The 20060-nt window shown below is 34.4% G+C and overlaps 3 protein-coding genes across 4 annotated transcripts; all 3 read left to right on the top strand.

The window, feature by feature from the left end:
- The first annotated feature begins 182 nt into the window (after nucleotides 1-182).
- On the top strand, nucleotides 183-7719 carry LOC110795805 (dihydrolipoyllysine-residue acetyltransferase component 2 of pyruvate dehydrogenase complex, mitochondrial). The gene is made up of 19 exons (XM_022000829.2): nucleotides 183-343; nucleotides 1132-1225; nucleotides 1729-1862; nucleotides 1999-2087; nucleotides 2267-2307; nucleotides 2882-2937; nucleotides 3021-3095; nucleotides 3176-3268; nucleotides 3807-4052; nucleotides 4160-4232; nucleotides 4799-4893; nucleotides 5085-5170; nucleotides 5256-5331; nucleotides 6126-6193; nucleotides 6285-6351; nucleotides 6428-6523; nucleotides 6612-6714; nucleotides 6823-6921; nucleotides 7255-7719. Exons 1-19 carry the CDS (start codon nucleotides 338-340, stop codon nucleotides 7323-7325), a joined length of 1668 nt encoding a protein of 555 aa, XP_021856521.2. The 5' UTR covers nucleotides 183-337; the 3' UTR covers nucleotides 7326-7719.
- Nucleotides 7720-12867: 5148 nt separating this feature from the next.
- Nucleotides 12868-16339, top strand: LOC110795804 (cytochrome P450 704C1). Its single transcript, XM_022000828.2, has 6 exons — nucleotides 12868-13301; nucleotides 14522-14737; nucleotides 14826-15116; nucleotides 15205-15534; nucleotides 15664-15867; nucleotides 15979-16339. The coding sequence occupies exons 1-6, from the start codon at nucleotides 12981-12983 to the stop codon at nucleotides 16159-16161; spliced, it is 1545 nt and encodes a 514-aa protein (XP_021856520.2). The 5' UTR covers nucleotides 12868-12980; the 3' UTR covers nucleotides 16162-16339.
- A 490-nt stretch (nucleotides 16340-16829) lies between these two features.
- On the top strand, nucleotides 16830-20032 carry LOC110795802 (cytochrome P450 704C1). Of its 2 annotated transcripts, none has more exons than XM_056837545.1 (6): nucleotides 16830-17267; nucleotides 17584-17799; nucleotides 17886-18176; nucleotides 18379-18708; nucleotides 19376-19594; nucleotides 19679-20032. In XM_056837545.1, the coding sequence occupies exons 1-6, from the start codon at nucleotides 16944-16946 to the stop codon at nucleotides 19874-19876; spliced, it is 1578 nt and encodes a 525-aa protein (XP_056693523.1). In that variant the 5' UTR covers nucleotides 16830-16943; the 3' UTR covers nucleotides 19877-20032. The 2 variants fall into 2 exon arrangements, with proteins under 2 accessions (XP_056693523.1, XP_021856518.1); XM_022000826.2 differs by having other exon boundaries at nucleotides 16837-17267; nucleotides 19391-19594.
- The last annotated feature ends 28 nt before the right edge of the window (nucleotides 20033-20060 follow it).

The following is a 20060-nucleotide window of genomic DNA, read 5'->3' on the forward strand; positions in this document are numbered from 1 at the left end:
TCTGAAATCAACAACATTTTACTTAATAACATTTGCTTTTAATAAATTAGCAAAAATATATAATCATAGTGGGTGTATAAATAGATAAAATAATTAAAAATGTTCAATTTTTCTGAAATGGGTAAGTATTTACATTTTACTAATTTACTTGTACTAATGTAAGTATTTCCTCAGGAAGTAAAATAAACATAAAACACCAACCCTATTTCTTGTCAGGTGTCACCCTGATTTTTCCCCTTTGACATTCAACTCTCTCTCAAATTCGCTCTGTGGTTGCCGGAGATCTTAGCTCTTCACAGTCGTCGAATTCCCTCTCAGCTAATTTTCTCTCTCCTCAATGCTGGTAATTACGATCGCTCTTGTCTCTAGATCTCTATCAAATTGTGTGTAATTTTGATCGAATTTTGGATTGTGGTTTTCATTTTTATTTGATTTTCCCCATTTCAATCTCAGATTGATGTATTTTTACATTTCTAGAAATTGACGTGTTATATACTGGTGATTTAGGGATTTTGGTCTGTTTTCTTTTGACAATTTAAAGCACTATTGAGATGTTTGATGTTAGTCGGATATTAAGTACCTTATACTTTATTTTATAAAATTTATGCTCGTTGATTGAAATTTGTATAAACCTTGCTTTTAGATTCCAATTTTGTTTTTATTGTGATTTATCTGTAATTGTATGTTCATATTTTGAGAAATTAGAAAGTTCAAATGATGCGTGCTTCATAAATAGATTCTTAATCGTCTTTTGGTAGTTTTTCACTATTAATCGAATGTAAATTTTCGTAATGTATTACTCCGTAGTATTCGTATGCTCAGTGGCGAAATTTGAATAATCTATACTTATAATTCAAACATACTTTGGAGTTTTGTATTCAATGAATTTATGATTTTATAATTAGTGGTAAATGTAAACCCTAGAATTTTGTATTAATCTACACTCTATAAAAAGAGTTTTATATACTCCGGAAGACAAATAAGTACACTGTAGGAGCACCTCCTAGGCTCCTACCCTATGTTATTTGTTATAGCTGGCTTGTTCTGTTGTTCAAGATGATTTGGTTATTGGTAGGAAGAACTTAACATTTACATGCTCGTTGTCTGACTTTTTATTTTATGTTATAACAGTCCAAGATTGCTTCCAAGTCAGTGCGCCGTGGGCCTGCCACTTTGATTCGTCGGTTTACCCATGACGTTCGTTCATCCTCCAAAAGAGTAGATGGTGTGCAGGCTTATCTCTGAATTTATTTTTACTTTTTATTTTTCTTATTACGAATTGTTTGTCCATGGAAGAATAGAGTAAAACCAATACCAACCTTATAAATTTAGCGCCTCTAAGTAATTCTAGTGTTTTATTTTGTTGGTGTTTAACGTTAATGGTTTTGCCAATTTTTTTTTTTTTTTGAAAAGTAATTTTCATTTGTGACAAATTCATGAACTTTTGCTTGTCATTTAACCTTGCATAACAAGTTGTTGTGTTAATTGTTGATCCAAGATGCTTGCGTGTGTTTAAAATCTGGCAAAAGACCGAACCTTGAATCCTTTAAAACTTGGATTGTCTTTTGAGAATGATATGTACCCAAATCTGTAACTTTACAATTGTTGACACTTTCTGTTTTGTTTTTCATTCCTTGAGCTGGTTTTGGTTTTCTCAAACTTGCAATGCTAAGCCTAGATGTAAATCTTGTATATTTGGAATTTCAATATGAGTTATGTCTGTACCAGATTCTTTGAAGACCCATCAGTCTTGCTTCCATCATCAGAAAGGGGATGGAGCTTGTAACTCTTTGTTTAGATGGAGTTCCGGTAAAGGCAATACCAGGCAGTTCCATAGTGTTTCAAACCCTCCAGCTGTTATGGTTAGTGGAGCCATCTTTTGTGCAATTTATTAACTTCGCATAATGATGATTGTTTGTTTCTTGGGGTCTATGTATGCTGTAAAAGGCTGAAGTATATGTTTTTTTTCCTTTTCTAATTGTTGTATGTGATGTATAGGGCCCAACCACAGGAGTCTTCATCAGAAATATTACAAGCATGACTCTGAAATTGGGATCTAATGAAGTGTTGTGTAGAGGATCGCCCAGGTGTGTCTCTAGTTATTGATCTTCTGTCGAACACTCTTCTTTATCTGTAGGAAAAGGGTTGCTACTGCATAAGGATGTTGATCGTTGACATATTCTCATTTGGGGTACTGTATATATTTGTTCTTCAGTTTTTCTTCTCCATTTGACTCTCCCCTCTTTTTGGTTGTTTGAATCTCCAGTTTGCAGCTGCACCCGCAAAGGTGCTTTTCATCAAGTGCAGGTATTTATTTCCTTTCCCTTGCTGTAATCCCGCGTCTTTCCATTCTTTTATTAGTGGAGCATCTAAATTTCTTTCACGCTGTTCCAATAAGCATGTACTCAGCAAATTTCTTGTTTAATTAGTGGTTTATGCAAGGTTGATATTGAATTTATTTGTTCCCATTTGTGTGTTTGGATATCTTGTAGTCCTTGTATTGGCGGACTTGTGCATTTTTCAGCTCAACCGCCAAAATTTGGTAGTTGTACGCTTGTACTCAACTAAGCAGTCCATTCACTACCCCGACTCATTTTCAAGAAAGTTTATCGGACATGCATTTTGTAAAAGCACGGTGTTCTCTAATAGATTTACTTCACAAGAGGATGTTTGAATGTTTCCTTTGTTGTTATGTTGTACTCACTCACTCAAGAAGCGTTGACCTAAGGCCTCTCTTATTGATAGGGTGCATTATTATTTGTTCTTGTGACTTAAATTCCGGTCATCTTTTATTCTGATTTTTTGGCTTATCCTTCAAAGTGACTATGTTTATTCTTTTTACCAATTCATGATCTTTTCTTAATTGCTGCTTTATTTTCAGACCTGCCTCCACACCAAGAAATAGGCATGCCATCTCTTTCTCCTACTATGGAAGAGGTATGTTACTTTTGTATTTTTCACCTCCTCTGCCATGCTGGACTTACTTGACTTGGTGGATAACTTTATAAATGGAATTCCAGGGGAATATTGCTAGATGGGTGAAGAAAGAAGGAGATAAAGTATCCCCTGGTGAAGTAATCTGTGAAGTCGAAACAGTAAGTGTTTTGCTCTTTTAAATGATGTTTCCTTCATGCTCCCTCCAAGATACTTATGTTATTGGTTTCAATCTTGAAAGGATAAAGCAACAGTGGAGATGGAAGGCATGGAGGATGGTTATCTTGCCAAGATACTTAAAGGAGATGGCACACAAGGAATTAAAGTTGGCGAGGTATTGAGTCCGTTGATTTCCATTATTTTCTAAATATAGAGTTTTACATAGTTTTACATAAGTTGGCGAGGCATGGAGTAAGTTGCTTTGTTTGGTTGTCTATCGTCCTTAAAATTCCAAGTTTTTGATTCCGATGTGATATGGGAAGCTTCTATCCTTAAGTAACAAAACTCTATAGCAACATGGGGAGTTTCTTGCTTGAAGTAAGCAATTCCAATGTAACATGGGAATTCTCTTACCGGGGTGAGGCTAGCTAAGTGAGGTTTAATTCCTATTCACATCAGTTTATGTAATTGTCAAGCACGAAGATACCATTTATCTTCTAGTATTTCTCTTTATCAGGTGTTGCTTTTGTGAGAACAAAACCAAATATGCAGCTAACATGCTGTAGCTAACAGAATTATGTTTTAATATAATCAAATTCTTGAAACATGCAATAAGGACTGAATTTTTGCTATCTATATTCCATCAATGCTTTGTCAACGGAATTGGTGTTCTATATTCTCTAAAACTCTGACTTTGGGTTATTCTATGCTAGGTGATTGCTATCACCGTTGAAGATGAGAAAGATATTGAGAAGTTCAAGGATTACACGCCCTCCAAATCAGAGACCGCTGTCCCTGAAACCGAGAAACCATCTGAACCTGAAGCTCCTGAAAAACAGACAAGTCCGGCACCTGCAGTTCACACGGAGAAAAAAGTTTCAGAGCCTAGTCAGAAGTCACCAGCAGGGGATCGCATATTTGCTAGCCCCCTTGCAAGGAAATTGGCTGAAGACAAAAATGTGGGTTACACACTAGAAAACTCGCTGCAGGCTTTCTAGTTATTTTGTTGCACCTTTTTTATGATTCTAACTTGTGTTCCTTGATTTTTTTTTTCTGGGCAAAAAAGGTTACTTTGTCAAGTGTAAAAGGAACAGGTCCAGATGGTCGCATTGTCAAAGCTGACATTGAAGATTATTTGGGTAATGTGCATATTTTTATATATTTATTTTAAGAAATATGCACTCTAGGAGATTTCACTCCACAATTATTTTTGTTTATATGGTGCTTTTAGGTCAACTCGTTATACATATTCTCCTACGATGCTCTTTCACTATTGGATGACTTCACTCTGCAGTTAAATTTTTGTGTATATCGTGCTCTTTTTTTTTGTCAATTCTAATGAAGTACATATACTCCCATGATGCTTTTTTACTTCAAAGTACTAAAGTTTATTTGGGTCAGCAAGCATCCCACTTTACCGCATAAAGTTTCAAGAAAGTTAAAAAGTCAAAATATCATTTGTTCATGTTTTGTTACCTAGAAAAATTCTTAAACTCTGAGCACATTTGAAGCTTTACTTCGATTGAATCCCTTGGATTCAATTTGTTGTCAAAGGTGAGAATTTTACAAGTATAATTTGTACTCACTGGATAATATTAAATAGAGGTGCTCATGTGAATAAAATCCTGCAGGTCGTTCCGCACAAAGAAAAAAAGTGTCCTACACTAGACTTTGCTCACATGTTGTCTCTTTTGCTTTTATATAGCATCTCGGGGCAAGGAATCACCAGCAACTGTACCTAAGGCTGCTGAAGGAGCTGGACTGGACTTCTCAGATATCCCTCATTCTCAGATAAGAAAGGCAAGTATTTTTCAATTTTATAGTTCACAATCATCTTTAAAATTTCAGAATGACTCCAGATATTATTTTGATTCTGTTGCTGTGGTATTGTGAAACCAGAAACTATATTTTTTTTGGGGGGGGGGGGGGTGCATTTACTGTGTTCACTCAGCGTGCTGCTTTGGCTCACTTTTTATTTGTCAACTTGACAGGTCACTGCTGCACGCTTATTAATGTCCAAGCAAACCATTCCTCATTATTATCTGACAGTAGATACCTGTGTGGACAAACTTATGGAGTAAGTATTTTGGCTAGCTTGTTCTTTTCTTTACAGTTGCAAATTCTGGGTAATTGCCTTATTTGTGCTCTTTGATTCCCTTCAGACTGCGTAGTCAATTGAATTCGTTACAAGAGGCTTCTGGAGGGAAGAGAATTTCTGTTAATGATCTTGTAATCAAGGTATTTGCACTTATATTCTCACATTTGGCAATATCCTTTCCTTGCATTATAAAGTTCAACAATTATTTTGCATGTCAAGCAGTTTTTAGTTTTTTACTGCTAAATAAATGTTATGTATTTTTAGGGACAATGATACATCTATATTAACTTACTAAGTGAACAACCATCCTCCACAGTCAATGGATGGTGAAAAGAGAGTATTCCACGTACCTAAAGAGTAAATGTACCATTGTCCTTGTATCTGATTTGTTGCTTGCCGCATCTTGATCTAGATCTCCTGATATATCATTTAGGCATTAGAAAGAAGGGAGTATAATTTATGCAATTTCTCTCGCTAACCTTTTTACATTCATTTAATAATCCCTAGTTAGAATTGTTCATGTTTTAAATATTATTTCATAGTCATAGAAATATGATAACTGTTTTGGAACACTTAAAATAAAGAAAAGTTGAAAACTTGTTGGAGGCAGTACTTCAATTGGACGTAGTCAGACCGTGAGTGGTTAAAATTGCTGATTTTGGTTTTCTGAACTAGCTTGTTCTACGTATGTCTCATCTTCGAAACAAATTAGGAGTATAGTCCACTTATGCTGTGATTTGTATTGTGCGTCAATCAGTAGGATGGAGGATTGTCGAATTTGGTTTCTACTACTTAACGCTGCACCTAGTCAGAGTGCTTGTGCAGTTGTGCACTGAAATACAGTGCTGTTCTATTTTTCTGCCTTTTTTGTACAATGACCAAGTAGTTTTTGCTTTATTATTTGATGTGGTAATTTAAATGTCTCTTTGTATAGGCTGCGGCTTTGGCACTGAAGAAAGTTCCGGAATGCAATAGTTCTTGGACCAATGACTATATACGCCAGTGAGTACTGTGTGCTAATATTTCGTATTTCCCCTTGTTCCATTCCTCTTTGTTTTACACTAGAACTAAGCATACTCTGTATGGTGTTCAGGTTTCACAATGTGAATATTAATGTCGCAGTGCAAACTGAGAATGGGTTATATGTTCCAGTTGTCCGGGTATATGATGATTCTTTCTTCTTTTTTGGGAGCCATTAGTGAATAAATACACTTGCTAATTGGAAACTGTTTGCAGGATGCTGACAAGAAAGGTTTGTCCAAAATTTCAGAAGAAGTTAAAAGTTTGGCCCAAAAAGCAAGGGAAAATAGCCTGAAACCAGAACAATATGAGGTTAGTACAACTTTGAACTCAATTTTATTATGCTTGTGGCCTTGTAGGATCTTATTGTCTAACTTTTTTTTGCATTATTTCTGTGTAGGGTGGCACTTTTACTGTGTCAAACCTGGGAGGGCCTTTTGGAATCAAACAATTCTGTGCTATTATTAATCCTCCTCAGGCAGCCATTCTTGCAGTTGGTTCTGGTATATATATCTCTGTCTTCACCCAAGTGTTTAAACAACAGTTTTTTGGAGTAGACATCAAACCAAGCAAGTGACAGACTAGTAACAATCTGTTTTTTACTCGTGCAGCTCAAAAGAGAGTCATTCCTGGAGATGATGCTGCTAACCAATTTAAGTTTGCTTCCTTCATGTCCGTTACACTAAGCTGTGATCATCGTGTTATTGATGGTGAGTAACATTTGTCACGCGTTTCAGCAAAACATTATACTTCATTTTTTTATATAATTGCGCCATTTGGATTTTGACACTATTCACATACTCTTGTATACTTTTTTGATTTATAATGCAAGGGGAAATGTATTCATGTAAAATCTTGTTAGATTTTCCTTGAAATATAATTTCAAAATATCAATTTTTTAAACTTCTTTTTGACTAATGTATATTGAGTGATATTAGTGGTTGAATTTGTGCACTGGCAAGTGTGAAACTCAAATGGTCAATTATATACTTAGTGTGCTCATGAGATGAATTGTTTATTCTGATGCGATTTGCTTTATGTAGGTGCTATGGGTGCAGAGTGGCTAAAAGCATTCAAAGGCTACATTGAAAACCCAGAGTCGATGATGCTATAGATTTTAGTTTGTGGTCTCTCTTATTTGGGCTTTAAGTTAATTGATTAGATGATTTTATTTCCACTAGCATTTTCTGAGTTCATTGTTTTGACATAAGGGAGCAAAGGGATTCATGGCTCTAGGAGCTCAGGGTGTACTTGTGGTAATCATGTACAATTTTGTAATAAATGAGGGGTCAAGTCTTGCTATTTAAAACATTGATTTACCCAAGCAAAGTACAGGAGGCTTCAAATACGAAGGTTTTGTTGATTGATAGTTGAAATTTCATCTTTAACTTAAAGAATTTAAAGTTGAAATTTCATCTATAGTCTTGTTTTGAACGTCTCATTTCTTAGTTTTGTACGTTCCTCGTTTTTTGAGGGCTTCAGTAATGATGATGACATACTTTGGAAGAGATAGAACTCGACTCCAATCATATACTCCCTTATATCTCCGTTCACAAACTTTCTCATATTGGTTTGTTTGCTTATAAATTCTGATGAAATTGTACCTAGAAACTAAAGTTGTAGACATAACTAAGACAGCTATTTCCACGATGAATGAATCTGATGATGTAGCATGTAAGGCTATTAGAACATGGCAAGAGTACCCGCGATAACAAGCTAAAACTCTTGTAGTTTTATTTTCCTACTTAGATTTCTAAGATACAAGCCTACAAGTCTACAACCATTCTAAACTACCCACAATGGTAAGCTACAACACGAAGATGCCACAAAATGAATAGAAAATATTGTGTATGCTTATCTGTACTCCACTCATACACCAGTAATTTAAGATGTCCGAGACTCTAACTTAGGTAGTTGACAATTTACACTTATTAGGCGAACGTCATAATTTACACCATATTTTCTACCAGTTAGGCCCTGTTCTTTAGAGCTGAATTGAACTGAACTGAACTGAATTGAACTGAATTGAACTGAACTGAACTGAACTGAATGCTCCTGAACTGAACTGAACTGAACTGAACTTAATACTAATTAATAAAAATAATAATAAATTATATTAATTATTAATAAATATTTAGTTATAAATAATAATAATAATAAGTAATATAATAATATAATAATATAAATATAAATAATAAGTAATACAATAATATAATTAATAATATAATTAATATTAATAATAATAATATATTATATTATTATTATATTATATTAATAATAATAATAATAATATAATTAATACAATAATAATAATAATATATTATATTAATATAATTAATATTAATAATATAATTATTATTATTATTAAATTAAATTAAATTGAATTGAATTGAATTGAATTAAACTGAATTAAACTGAACTGAACTGAACTGAACTGCCAAATAAGTCCTGAAGCTGAAATTAAGCTAAAAAGAACAGGGCCTTAGACCATGTTTTTCTTGACTTAATAAACTGAATTAAAAATAAGTCACCTTTAGAGCTTATTTTTAATTCAGTTTATTATATTATTCTTTATTATTATTTACATATAATTTATTATCTATTATTAAATTTTTTAATTATTAATTGCTGTAATTTATAATTAGCATTTAGTAACTAATTAATTACTCCGTATTTTAATTATTAATTATTAATTATTATTTATTGTTTGCTGTTTGTTGTGTGTTGTTTGTTGTTTATTGATTATTTTAATTTAGTAATATTCAGTTAAGTTAAGTTTAATTTAATTTAGTTTAGTTTAGTTCAATTCAGTTAATTTCAGCTCAGTTCAATTGAGTACAAAAAAACAAGGCCTTATACTAATAAGCGACACTTCTAGCATAGTCGTCGACTGCAACAGACAATGCTAGATATAGATTGATCTTTAGCCGTCCATTTGTTAATTAAATGCCAATGATTTACTTTTTGGGTTTTTCACCACATATCCCTGAGTTTTACTCAAATTCACAACATATTTCATGTTGTGGATATTTGGTGTATTTCGTTAAGCCGCGGGGCGTTTTATAAAAAAAATCCGATTATTAATTACATTAAACATCTACTACTACTCTCTCAGTTTCCATAATGATGTTTCAATTTAAGTTTTTGACACTATTCACAGTGGAAGAGAATTTTTTAAATTATTTTCAATCTATAAGAAAAAACATATTCATGTGGGATCTTGTTTGATTCGTCTCAATGAACACTTTAAGAATATCAAAAAATTATAATTTTTAATATTATGTATTTATAGATAAAAACGATGCAAAACTTGCATTGACAAACGTGAAAAAAGAAATTTGAACATCATTATGGAATGAAGTTAGTATAACTATGTTATTTAATTTTAGTTCCCTATTAAAACAAAATTCCATAAAGAGTTCATTCATCTCTATTTCCATAAGGGAACTCCTAGGGTCACTATCGTAACTGAACTTTTGGTGTCCCCTATAGTCTAAAACGCTTTAACTTAAAAACTATATTAACATTAATTTTAAATAAAACAGAAAGATATAAAGGAAATCCGTCAATCAAATATAATCATTTGACAAAAGTCAAAAATAAAAAGTACTCCATCCGTTTCTTTTTGTTTGTTACGTATTCATTTTATGGTGTTTCACAACATTTGTTACGCCGGATAATCTTTCCTTAACTTATTATACTATCATTTTTTGTGCCAACTTTTAATTTTAATTGGTCAAAATTTTTCAACTCATTAAGTTTCTTTACAATTTCCCAAGTATGTTAAGTTAGCAATCTTTGTGCTTTTCTATTATTAGTTCATTTTGATAAATAAAATTATCTTATTGGTTGTTGTAATGATTAGTGGATTGAGGTTTTACTTGGGTTTATTTTTTTAATAAAAAAGAAAAAGAATCTTTATTATACATTAATAAACGTGTAAAAGTCCAAACGTAACAAACAAAAAAAACAGAGGGAGTAAAAGTCACAATCAAATACGTAATCCCAACCAAATAAGTTACTCACATAATTTATTTTGATTTGTCACAAATAAATTATACTTTAATTTAAATAATTGAAACAAAATTCAATCAAACAAACATCATAAAAATACATCCTTTAATTGTTTTGATGTCTACTTTCGAGAGAAACTATGCGAATACATTTTTATACATAACATAAATTTTCTTTCTTTTATACTGTATATATTTTTCATATTTTCGTACACATCTGCGTGCATGAGACTACTCTCCCCATCTCATTTTTATAGTCATGTTTCTAGTTTGAGCGTCCCAAAATTATAGTCCTGTTACTATTTTTGGCCATTAAGTTTCCCACTTTCGAATGTACTAGTTCCTCCGTTTTAAAATATTCTACGTATTCTATTTCGAGTGTCCAAATTTTTTTTTTTACATTTTCTTTTCTATTATTACATACTTCATCTGTTCTTATTTACATGACACAATTGAGGTTTAAACACTATTCACACAAACATCTTTGACTTCCTTTTGTGGTTTATACATAAGAAAAAACATAGTCGTGTGGGGTTTTATTAGATTCGTATCAGTAAATATTATTTAAATATCAATTTTTTATAATTTTTTCCTATACACAAGTAGAGATATTAATATTTGAAATCGTGCATTGGCAAACACGCCTAAATAATTGTTCATTTAAAAAAGAATGGATGAAGTAATATTTAGTATATGTTCTAAGTAATCAATTACTCCGTATTGGTTAAGACTCATAACCTATGTATGATATGTCTATCGTTCGAATCCACTACCTCATTTAGTCATTTATAATTCGGATATTTCATGAAATACCCCCGAGGTTTAAGTTAATTCACCAGGTACCCTCGTTGTTTCAGTAATCTACCAGGTACCCCTCAGGTTTCATTTTCTTGCATGACTTAACCCTGCCGTTAAGTGGCCGTTAGAAACTTTTTTTCACCAGGTACCCTCGTAATTTATTTCACCAGGTACCCCTGAGGTTTTTTAGATTTTCACCAGGTGCCCTTGTGCTTTATGGTAATTTCACCAGATACCCCTGCTCACCAACGGCTAGTTTCACCAGGTTTTGTTCTATAACAGTTGCTGGGGGAGGGGAATATGAAGTGAAAGAGGGGGCTGTCAAATACCCTATTAAGTTTGATGCAAGGACTTGTGGTTGTGGAGTATGGAAAATATCTGGCATACCTTGCAGACATGGCGTTAGGGTTATTTACCACCAAAGACTTGAGGCTACTGATTTTGTGTCTCACTACTTCAAAGGGCAAGCATACAAGTTAACTTACTCAGAGCACATACACCCCATGCCTGACCCAACCCAATGGCCTTCTTTTGACCTTCCTATTATCCTCCCACCACCCATGAAGAGAGCATCAGGTAGACCCCCTAAACTGAGAAAAAGAGGTAAACATGATCCAAAAAGGGGAAAGAGAAATAGCACTGTGAGGTGTGGTAAGTGCAAGGAGGTGGGACACAATGCAAGGACATACAGAGGTGGGGCCACTACAAAGCAAAAGAAGGATGATGATGCTGCGGCTGCTGCTGCTGGTGCTTCTGGTTCTGCTGGTGCAGCTGGTGCAGCTGGTTCTGGTGCAGCTGGTTCACAGCAAGGGGGAGATCAAGGTGCTTCCAGTTCACAGCAACAACGTAATGCATCAAGTAAGGGAAAAAGGAAGCGTACTTGATTTTGTGATTTATGCATAACTTTTTGCTAAACCTATCATGTATATCTTTTGCCAATGGGAGCAAGTTTTTGTAGAGCTACACTTAAAGTTTTTGCGTGTCGAGGGCACACTTTTGTAAAGCTACTTAATTCGGAAATGAAATATCATATTATTGATGAAATGTCATCATTCACTTTCTCATTACAAATACTAGAATAAAAAACATTACAATGCCAATATTGATAGTTCCATGCATTAATTTCTTTTGCTGCTTGAGTTTCTTCTTCATTTGGTGAATTTCTTCATCCAAGCTTCTGTTTTCTTCAATTTCTCCTTCCTTTGTGCTACCTCTGTTGTTTCTGATTGGCAGTGGTTGCTCAATGCTTCCCTTGCACCACTTGAAGTTGTCACATAAGTCACACTTGTAATATAGTCTTTGAGGATTTTTCATTGTTTCAGAACTTCTTATTGCAAATTTTTTCCCACATATGTTGCATGTTTTGTTTGGAACTACAACGTATGAGGATTCATACGTTGTAGAAGAAGATTGGGATTGAGAATATCAGCTCATTTGAAGGTGAGTTGGGAATTAGGGAAAATATGAGTTGGTTAAGGGGAAGAACAGAAATTTGTAGTGAAGAGTTGCAGCGGCTCCCCCTTTAAATAGAGAAGGCTTACCAACGGCTAGTTTTTTTTAAAAAAACTAGGCGTTGGTGAGCAGGGGTATCTGGTTAAATTACCATAAAGCACAAGGGCACCTGGTGAAAATCTAAAAAACCTCAGGGGTACCTGGTGAAATAAATTACGAGGGTACCTGGTGAAAAAAAGTTTCTAACGGCCACTTAACGGCAGGGTTAAGTCATGCGAGAAAATGAAACCTGAGGGGTACCTGGTAGATTACTGAAACAACGAGGGTACCTGGTGAATTAACTTAAACCTCGGGGGTATTTCATGAAATATCCGATTATAATTTGCATTGGCTTTGTGGCATTGGAGGCGTGGAGGGGGGAAAACTCAACGTTCAACATTGAACTCAACATATTCAACAATTGAACTCAAGATTCAATATTCAATATTCAATATTCAATATTCCAAATGGAAACTCAGATGGGTAATTTCTCATACATCACCACTCTTACGATCGTAATTGCTCCTGCAATCCTAGCTTTTCTGGGCATCAAACTGTTGAAGAACAAGCGATTCCGTAAAAATGGAGAGAGAAAAAAATTCCACCCGATTGGTGGGACGATGATTCATCAACTCCTAAACTTCAAGAAGCTTCATCATTACATGACTCGTCTTGCTGCCAAGCATAAGACTTACAGATTATTAACCCCTTTTAGAAACGAGATTTACACTTCTGATCCTGCTAATGTCGAATTTATCCTCAAAACCAACTTTGATAACTATGGCAAGGTATCAAATTTTAGTCTTTACCCCTTTTTTTTTTAATTGTTTTTTACTTTTAACACGAGAGCCTGGTGGTCTCGGGAAGAAAGAAATTAGTTTTATTATGTTCCATGTTTAGTTTGATAAATGAAATGACATTTCATGGAAAAGGAAGAGAAATGAAATGAAAGCTACTTTATAGAAATTTCCGTTTCTTTTCCTCTCAAAATTTAAAAAATTTGAGATGAGAAAATTAGAAGCTGGCAAATTACTTTCCTTTCTCTTCCATTTATTTCCTCCCATTAAACCAAACATTGGAAACTAAAATCACTTCCCTTTCTTTTCTCTTGTAAACTTATGGTGACCAGCTCTTATGGACTTATGGTAGTTTTGAGCTATCAATTTTGATTCGGATGTGTTAATTTTTTTTTCCTTTGGTGCGAATGAGCCAGCAATACAAATCACAAATGTGGGCAAGAGATTTTCTATTGTACATAGACCTCAATCTTAAAAACCACTAGACTAAGAACTCATTGGTACTTCAGATGTGTAATATAAATCACAAATGTGGGCGAGAGATTCTCTATTGTACACAGACCTCAATCTTAAAAACCACTAAAATAAGAACTCATTGGTGCTTCAGATGTGTTATGTGTTACTTGTACATGACTTTTGTAGTTGTGAATTGAACTTGGGGTGTGATTGTTACTTGATTACTTGTGTACCATACTCAAATCCGTTGGTGGGCCTTTTGATCTGGTAGCTTATACTACGTAAATTCTAGTGCTTTTTATTTTAAGCCAATACTTGAGCATGAAAAGCATTCTGTAAATTTTTAACTGAGAGTTCTGTTTGAACTTCTTATAACATGATGTACTTTATGTCCTCGGATATGCTATTTTGCTGCTCTATTATTTAGAGCCATTCAAATAACCAGCTGAGGATACCAAAGAATTACTATTGTGGGACTAATGAAATTTGTTTTCTTTTCAGTTATAAATTTATAATTTGATTTCATGTACTGATGTGTAGAAACAATGATGTGGCCTAGATTTTGGACAATTTGAGAATGATAGTGAAGAATTGAAATGGGGATGAGGATCTCTTATCGTAAATCCTGTACTCCCACAATACAGTGTTAAATGGTTTCTAGTTTCTGCATGTGCAGTAGATATGTATATGTTGCAGGATTTAGCTGTCATTTTTTGTGTTCCTGTAAACTAAGATTATTCTGAAAAAATTTGCAGGGGGGTTATAACTATGACAATCTTAGTGATCTATTAGGTGATGGGATCTTTGCGGTTGATGGGGAAAAATGGCGCACCCAAAGGAAAATCTCAAGCTATGAGTTCTCAACAAGGATGTTGAGGGATTACAGCAGCAAAATCTTCCGGAAAAATGTAGTAAAACTAGCAGATATAATTGCTGATGCTGCAAATTCTAACCAAATAATGGACATTCAAGTAAGATAATCCATTGCATAAAACTGTTCTCTTTTTCCAACAACTTGAGCAGATTTGGTTTTATTTGACTTGACTTGGCTTTGTATAGGAGTTGTTTATGAAGTCAACACTAGATTCCATATTCAAAGTTGCATTTGGAGTTGAGTTAGATAGTATGTGTGGCTCAAACGAACAAGGAAGGAAATTTAGTCATGCTTTTGATGATGCTAGTGCTTTATCTTTGTACCGATATGTAGACATCTTCTGGAAAATCAAGAAATATCTCAACATTGGTGCTGAGGCTGAACTCAAGAAAAACATCAAAATCATCGATGATTTTGTTTACAAATTGATCAGTAACAAAGTGGAGTTAATGAAAAGTTCAGAGACCAATTTCTCAGTAAGTGCATAATATTACTCCTCTTTAATAATATTGGTTTACTGAAGGGATTTGTAAATCATTCCTACATAAATTGTCTTTGATACAGGAAATGCAGATAAAAAAGGATGATATATTGTCCAGATTCTTGGAGCATAGCAACACTGATTTTAAGTATTTAAGAGACATTATCCTGAACTTTGTGATTGCTGGCAAAGACACCACAGCTGCTACACTTTCATGGTTTATTTATATGCTTTGTAAACACCAGGATGTACAGGAAAAGGTTGCTGAAGAAGTAAGGAAAGTTACGAACATGGAAGGGGGAAGATATTATTCAGAATTTGCAGCTAGTTTGACGGATGAATCACTTGAAAGAATGCAGTATTTACATGCTGCATTGACAGAGACTCTCAGACTCTATCCTGCAGTTCCAGTGGTAATTCTAGTCAAAATCAGGAATTTTTCACTTGTTTTCATGTTATCCCTACTTGCAGAAAGAAGGACAAAAAAGGGTTTTATTGGACAAAGAATGTGCTTAGTTAGTTAATGTTTGGTGTTACCACAGGATGCAAAGATATGTTTTTCAGATGATACACTCCCTGATGGTTATAGTGTGAATAAAGGAGACATGGTGGCTTACCAACCCTATGCAATGGGAAGGATGAAATTTATATGGGGTGATGATGCAGAGGATTTCCTACCAGAAAGATGGCTTAATGAGGACGGTATCTTCCAGCCCGCGAGTCCATTTAAGTTCACAGCCTTTCAGGTTGAATTTGATAATCACATGCTATCCTTTTCAAGTCACTAAGATTATTCAATAGCCTCATTCAGATTCTTAGTCTTTTAATTATGTTTTTGTTGGGTTTAACTTTAACAGGCAGGTCCGCGAATTTGTCTAGGCAAGGAATTTGCTTACAGGCAGATGAAAATCTTCTCTGCTGTTCTGTTGAGCAGTTTCATCTTCAAACTCAGTGATGAGGAAAGCACTGTTAATTATAGGACAATGATAAACCTCCATGTTGATGGTGGTTTACATATTCGTGCTCTACATCGAAAATAGGTACCTGTAAATATAGGTAAATCCCCTCCCCTTTCTTTCCAGGAAAGAAAAGTAAGTAGTATATGACGGAGTATGTAAAATTAATGTCAGAATCCAACTGTGTAATTTAAGTGTAATAATGGAAGATGGTGTACATATTTCCTAAACTCAATAAAAAGCCTCTTTTCCAGATTTATAATTCCACCTTATTCCATGGAGTGATGGAGCTAAAAAGTATTATTGCTATCCGCAACAGGAAAAGTTTTACTGTTGCGCACACCCGATGTACAATAAATTTATCATGTTAACTTTTACCCAGTTTTTTTCCCCTACACAACCTGCCTAATTATCCCAAAGCATATACGAAATAAATGTCAACTTTGCAAAAGCGGTGACTTTATGTTCCTTGAAATAAGTAAGCTTATTATGCACAATATGACAATACACTCGTTACATACGAGACTTAACAAACATAGTGAGTACACCCTGGACTTTAGCAACTACGGACACAGTCATGTAATTGGGAGTTTTGGCATCCATATTACATCTACTACAGGTACCATTCTGGAAGTTGTCACATAAATGAATGCTAGCCTACTAAAAAAATCCAAATTTTAGTACCTCTTAGAAAAGTGACCACTAACAAGTAACAACACTATTATTGATGCAACCACCAAACACATTGAAAGGTGGAGATAAACACGTAAAATCCTTGAAGATAATTTTTTCAGTCTATAAAATATAAATACTGGATTTCCCTTTCAGAATCCTATCCAAAAGTATCATAGTATTCATCAAACTTTATGATAATGAAAATCCATAATCCAAATTTCATGACTTTTAACACTCTAATATTCATAGCTTCTCCAATCGTCGTGTTTCTCTTGATCAAATTATTTCTTAAACAAAAGTATCCACAAAAATATGAGCAGAAAAAATACCACCCAGTTGCTGGAACCATGTTCCACCACCTTCTTCACTTCAACAAGATTCATCATTATATGACTGATCTTGCTGCCAAGTATAAAACTTACAGAATCTTGGCTCCTTTTAGAAATGAGGTTTACACCTCTGATCCTGCTAATGTGGAGTATATTCTCAAAACCAACTTTGAAAATTATGGCAAGGTATATATATGCTGGACCGCGTTCTTCAATGAAACTTACATTTGTTTTACAGTATTTGAATGTTGCATGAAACTCGATGATACGATCAATGAGTTTGGGTGCTCATAATTAAGATTTTTGAAGTTGAGATTCATTGCATGTATCCTTGTAGGAAGCATTACATTCTTTAAATTCTTAGTTAAGTAGAAGACTTCAAAACCAGCCATGTACCAAATATTTTTGTTATAATTTTTGGTTTTATGTATGATGATATTAAAAATGCAGCCAATAAAGTTTGGAGTTATGTAAATGATTTGCATTACTGAAAATTTTTCAGGGGGGTTATAACTATGACAATCTAAGCGATCTGCTGGGTGACGGGATCTTTGCTGTTGATGGAGATAAATGGCGCAACCAAAGGAAAGTATCAAGCTACGAGTTCTCAACGAGGATTTTGAGGGATTTCAGCAGCAAAATCTTCCAGGAAAAAGCAGTAAAACTAGAAAATATAATTGCTAATGCTGCAAAATCCAACCAAATCATGGACATCCAAGTAAGATGTTCTAATGTACAGATTTATGTTCTGAAAATGTGTGATTAAATTCTGAATGGTTTTATTTGATTTCGCGTTGTGTATAGGATTTGTTCATGAGGTCTACATTAGATTCCATATTCAAGGTTGCATTTGGAGTTGATCTGGACAGTATGTGCGGATCAAATGAACAAGGAAAAACATTCAGCCAAGCTTTTGATGGTGCTAGTGCTCTGTGTCTGTACAGATATGTGGACCCCTTCTGGCGTATCAAAAAATATCTCAACATTGGTTCAGAGGCTCAACTTAAGAAAAACATCAAAATAGTTGATGATTTTGTTTACAAGTTGATCAACAACAAAGTTGAGCTTATGCAGACGTCACAAGGAAATTATGCAGTAAGCAAAATGCTAAATTAATTGATGATTTTGCTTCTCAAGAGATTTAGTCCCTGTTCTTTAGAGCTGAACTGAACTGAATGCTCTTGAACTGAACTGAATGCTCCTGAACTGAACTAACTGCGAAATAAGTCCTGAAACTGAAATTAAGCCAAAAAGAACAGGATCTAATACTAATGTATTAAGGTGGGATGTCACACAGGAGACGCAGATGAAAAAAGATGACGTGTTATCCAGATTCATGCAGCTGCATACCAAGGATCCCAAGTATTTAAGGGACATAATATTGAACTTTGTGATTGCTGGAAAAGATACCACAGCAGCTACACTTTCGTGGTTTGTTTACATGCTTTGTAAACACCCACAAGTACAGGAAAGAGTCGCGGCAGAAGTAAGGAAAGTTACAGACATGAAAAGGAGAGAGAAGTGTGCAGAATACGCAGGGAGTTTAAGTGAAGATTTACTTGACAAAATGCATTATCTACAAGCTGCATTGACTGAAACACTCAGACTCTACCCAGCAGTTCCAGTGGTAATTATACTGCCTACATTCTCATATACTACATCCGTTTCTGAAAGTTCTTTACACTTTGAAAAATGTGTCCAGAGTATGAAAACTTTGACCGTAAATTCTCACTATTATATACATCAAAACGTTACATGTAAGATCTTGTTAGATTAGTCTCGGTATGTATTTTCAGAATATCAAATTTTATAATTTTTTCACATACATATTAGTAATTAAATATTGCATTGGAGTCCGTGTAAATAGTACTCCCTCCGTCCCGGAATACTCGACCCGGTTTGACCGGCACAGAGTTTAAGGGACTTGAATTGACTTATTTAATTTAATAGGTAGTAGTTGATAGTGGGGTATTATTTTAATGTAGTTAGTGAGAGGTGGGTTAAGAGGTGGGGTTGTGGGAGAGTAGGGGTTGAATTTTTAATTATTTTTTGTATGGAGTAGGGGGTAGGTGGGTTAATAGGGGTGGAGTGAGAAATAATATAATATTGTTAGAATATTTCCATTTTTAGAAACAGGTCAAGTATTAAGGGACGGCCTGATAAGGAAAACGGGTCAAGTATTCCGGGACGGAGGGAGTAACTGTAAAGAAATTTATGAATCGGAGGTAGTGGTCAACTATTTTCTCTGTTTTCACAAGAAAGATTTTGGAAGAAATGTGAGAAGATTAATTTAGTTGTGCATGCAACAGGATGCAAAGGTATGTTTTTCAGATGATACACTTCCTGATGGTTATAGTGTGAAGAGAGGGGACATGGTGGCTTACCAACCCTACGCAATGGGAAGAATGAGATTTATTTGGGGTGATGATGCACAGAATTTTCGACCAGAAAGATGGCTTAACGAAAATGGCATCTTCCAACCACAGAGTCCCTTCAAGTTCACAGCCTTTCAGGTACACTTTCTTTCTTCTGAATCCCTAAAAACATCAAGTATGTAATTGCCAATTCGAGATTTCTGAGTTTCATGGTTTTAACAGGCAGGTCCACGAATTTGTCTAGGCAAGGAATTTGCTTACAAGCAGATGAAGATCTTTTCTGCTGTGCTGTTGAGCAATTTTGCTTTCAAACTCTGTGATGAGGAAAGTACTGTAAATTACAGGACAATGATAACCCTTCATATTGATGGTGGTTTATTTGTGCGTGCTATTCCTCGCGAGTACATCCAGGAAAATTAGACATCCCCCCCTTCTCTCTTCTTATGAAGCTCCATGATGTAATACCAATACTCCAATAGTTTGATAGTGAGTTCACCTGATTTGAGAATAGTATTTTCTGATGTGCTAAAAATAAATCCTTCTTTTCAGATTTATATTTTAACTATTTTTTTTTTATATACTTGAAATCATCACACTTTCATGC

This window comes from Spinacia oleracea, chromosome 2 (genome assembly GCF_020520425.1).
Source record: "Spinacia oleracea cultivar Varoflay chromosome 2, BTI_SOV_V1, whole genome shotgun sequence".
NCBI lineage: Eukaryota > Viridiplantae > Streptophyta > Magnoliopsida > Caryophyllales > Amaranthaceae > Spinacia > Spinacia oleracea.